The 3,788-nt window shown below is 34.6% G+C and overlaps 1 protein-coding gene across 1 annotated transcript in view; it reads right to left on the reverse strand.

Moving 5' to 3' along the window:
- Window positions 1-293, reverse strand: part of LOC129741752 (cell division cycle protein 23 homolog) — a 2,252-nt gene extending 1,959 nt beyond the window's left edge. The window contains exon 1 of the mRNA XM_055733533.1: window positions 270-293. Coding sequence (XP_055589508.1) covers window positions 270-293 — 24 coding nt within the window. The remainder of the gene's footprint in view (window positions 1-269) is intronic.
- Between the last annotated feature and the right edge of the window lie 3,495 nt (window positions 294-3,788).

A 3,788-nucleotide genomic window follows, 5' to 3' on the forward strand; every position in this document is an offset into this window, starting at 1 on the left:
TTTTTTTTTTTTTTCAAAATTGAGAATGAAAACTTGTGTTAGGTTTTGGGATCAATTCAAGCTTGCAGCGCGTAAGATTTCAAAAGTTTCGTTTTTTCTTATACCAAATTTGGGCCATTCTAGCCCTCAATCGAATTGAAAAAATTCATGAAAAATAGTTTCCACAGGGAATAATCTCCACAGGGAAAAAATCTTTTTTTGAAATGAGTCAGAGCGGATTGAGATTTTTTGCTAGTTTCAATAAAGGAATGCATTTGGACGGATCTCACGCCAAGCGACACGATGGGAGGCATGGCCCTCTCAGAATAAAACTTTGTGGACATAAAGATCTTACCTAGTAAAGCAACTTGGCATACTTCGATTTCCCAAAATTTATCTGGACTTACATTTGAAGAGGGCCAAAACTTTTCCGGCAACAATTTCATAAACATTTTTAAGCTCGAAAATTACAACTCCTACAAAAATGTGGTTCATGGGAGTTTTTGGAAAAAATTATTAAAATTTTTTGGAAAAAAACTGAGAAAAGTGCATTTCGAAAAACTAAAAACTCAATTTTCTAAAAAACTGTCATCGCAGAATTTAATGACATTTTTTTTCTAAGCCGGGATATAATAAGGCATACAAAATCGTTTCATACATTGCAAACTTGTGCATAGTTTTTTCTAACAAAAAAACGTTTTTCATGATTTTTTTTTTTGAAAATAATGTAATTTAATATTTTTGGTATAGATCTCCAACCTTTAATTCAAAAAACGGCTCCGTTGAATTCATTGTACTGATTTCGAAGAAATAAAAACTTTGATTGTAATAATTTTATCGTAGAGGTAAGTGGAACACCCACGCTGAAAAAAAATGCAAACTTAAAACTCAAAGTTGATTTTTAAAAAAATGGCCGTCTCAGAATTCGATGAATTGTTGAGCACTCTTAAGGGAAAAAAATTTATTGTAACAAAAACCTGTTTTTATGTTTTTTTTTTAAGAAAAAAGGTAGCCCATTTAAGAAGCATAATAGTTTTTTTTTTATCAAATCGAAATGCAGTCTTCGGATGAAATATTGGTCATAATCAAGGCTTTAAGAAAAACCCGTTTTTCAAGCAATCGGCCGAAGGGGGACCAAAGTTATTGATGAAAAAACTGGATTTTTCATGTTTCTCCCGAAACAAAAATGTCTCGAAATCCCATAGAAAACTGCAGGCTCGTTGAGCGACTCCTTCCCGTGATCCGATTCGACCCAAATTTTGGCCTTGGATCAATTTTAGCTTGCGGCGCATAACGTTTCACAAGTTTGAAATTTCCCATACAAATTTGTCTTTTTCGAGTTTTAAATTGAGCAATTATAGTCATTAGGTACATACAAGTACATTTAATTATAATGTAGAAGTGTATGCACTTTAAAAAATAAGATGTTGGCAGAAAGAAAGCTAAGTCAATTCTCGTATTTAGGTAGACAATAATAATATTTTTCAATCCTAGGATTATGAAAACTGTGCAATGAATTGAATATCATATAGCTTAGCTTAGCTTAGCTTGATTGACTACTCACATCCACCCCTAAATCATTGAACTCGAAATGCAATCTGAAAACATGGTTTAAGACCAATATTTTTTTATTAGCTTTGTAAACTTCGTTGATATTTTTTTTAAATGATGGGAAATTTTTTTAAAAACAAGCACATTTCGAATTCCATGATCGCAGGCGTGGCTCAGTAGAATGAATTCCACATCGCCAATGGTTTGCTACTCCGTGATTGACCGAGGCCATCAACTTTGCCCAGAGGTCAAAAGAATGGTGTCCTGGGATTGGCAGCACATTCACAATGAAACAAAATTGATGCTCTCTCTTTAAACATCAATAACGGCGCCGGCCCACGTCCTAGTAGTCAATAGATAGATTATGAAAAAAAGAGAGAAAGGGATAATAGAAACAAATTTTATGCTTTAGGACCGAGGTCACCTCTGCATCCTAGCAAATAATTTTTTTGGAAGATGGGTGAAGGGATATGATCAGGAGACACTTTTTGACTAGTGTTAAGAATCCGGCAAAAACAATTGATATTAACCTACGTTCCTTGTGCAATGAATTGAATATCATATACTATAGAAACAAGCTTCAGGTAATCTAAAATATTTATTTTTCTTTCAAAAATTACACCAATGCAATAAAACTACACTGAGGTTTTTCTTTTACGCGGTTTTTTTTTTACACGGTATTTTTTTTACGCGGATTTTTCGAATTAACATGGTTTTTTTTTACACGGATTTCGCGAATTAACACGGTTTTTTTGAGAGAAAAATATTCGAAGACTTTTTCAAAGAAAACACTTAGAATCTTTTTTGTAGTTGGGAAAATCTTAGCTCTGAAACTAAGAAACGTGATACAGGAGACCTGAGACCTGAGACCTGAGACCTAAGACTTGAGACCTGACATTTGAGACCTGAAATATGAGACCTGAGATCTGAGACACGAAACATGAGACCTGAGACTTGAGACCTGAGACTTGAGACCTGAAATATGAGACTCGAGATCTGAGACATGAGACCTCAGACCTGAGACCTGAGACATGAGACCTGAGACTTGAGACCTGAAATATGCGACCTGAAATCTGAGATATGAGACTTGAGACATGAGACATGAGACATCAGACATGAGACATCAGACATGAGACATGAGACATGAGACACGAGACATTAGACATGAGACTCGTGACATGCGACATGAGACATTAGACACGAGACATGAGACATGAGACCTGAGACTTGAGACCTGAGACTTGAGACCTGAGACTTGAGACCTGAGACTTGAGACCTGAAATATGAGACTCGAGATCTGAGACATGAGACCTGAGGCCTCAGACCTGAGACCTGAGACATGAGACCTGAGACTTGAGACCTGAAATCTAAGATATGAGACATGAGACCTGAGACATTAGACATGAGACAGGAGACGATCTGAATTCCACAATGTCAAATAAGCTTCACTATATTCCACTATTCTATTTATCTAATTGATTTTGTTTTTTATCTTAAAAATAAACGATCATTGTATGCAAATTTTTAAATAATCATGGTTCTACGCGTTTTTTAGTAACGTGCTTTTTTTTCCGCGGATTTTTTAATTAAAATGGATTTTTTATGGGGATTTTCGAATTACGGGTTTTTTTTACGCGGATTTTCGAATTAACGCCGTTTTTTACGCGGTTTTTTTTTACGCGGTACGAAACCCCGCGTAAAAAAAAACCTCGGGGTATTAGTTTTGAATTAAAATTATACACTTAAAAAAGTATTTTTTTTTTCAGTATTGATTTGAAAAAGTTTTTATTTGAAAAACTTTTTCCCCTCAAATATGCATAAGTTGCAATGTGTGGACGACTTGTGGCATCATTACTACCCATCTTAGAATGAAAATTCATCAAATTCCGAGATGGCGTTTTTTTTATTGGAAAATTGAGTTGCATTTTTCTCAGTGCAGGATTTTTCAAATATTTTTTGTCAATAATTTTTTTTCTAAAAATTCGATCATACTTCTGAAACTCTCCCGTAGACATTTGTGTAGGGGTTGTATTTTAGAGCTAAACAATTTCATAAAAAATTGGCATAAAAAATTTGCCCCTTTTCAAATGTTAGTCAAGACCTTTTTCGGGAAAACTATGCCAAAGTCTGCCAAGTGCCTTAACTACGTGAGGACTATACACACACAAAGTTTCTGAGAGATATTCGGCATTCTATATCTTAAAACTTGCTGAACAAAATTTTATGACATTAGTAACTTTAGGTTACCGAAAGTGTTG

The sequence above is a fragment of the Uranotaenia lowii genome, chromosome 2 (assembly GCF_029784155.1).
Source record: "Uranotaenia lowii strain MFRU-FL chromosome 2, ASM2978415v1, whole genome shotgun sequence".
Classification (NCBI taxonomy): domain Eukaryota; kingdom Metazoa; phylum Arthropoda; class Insecta; order Diptera; family Culicidae; genus Uranotaenia; species Uranotaenia lowii.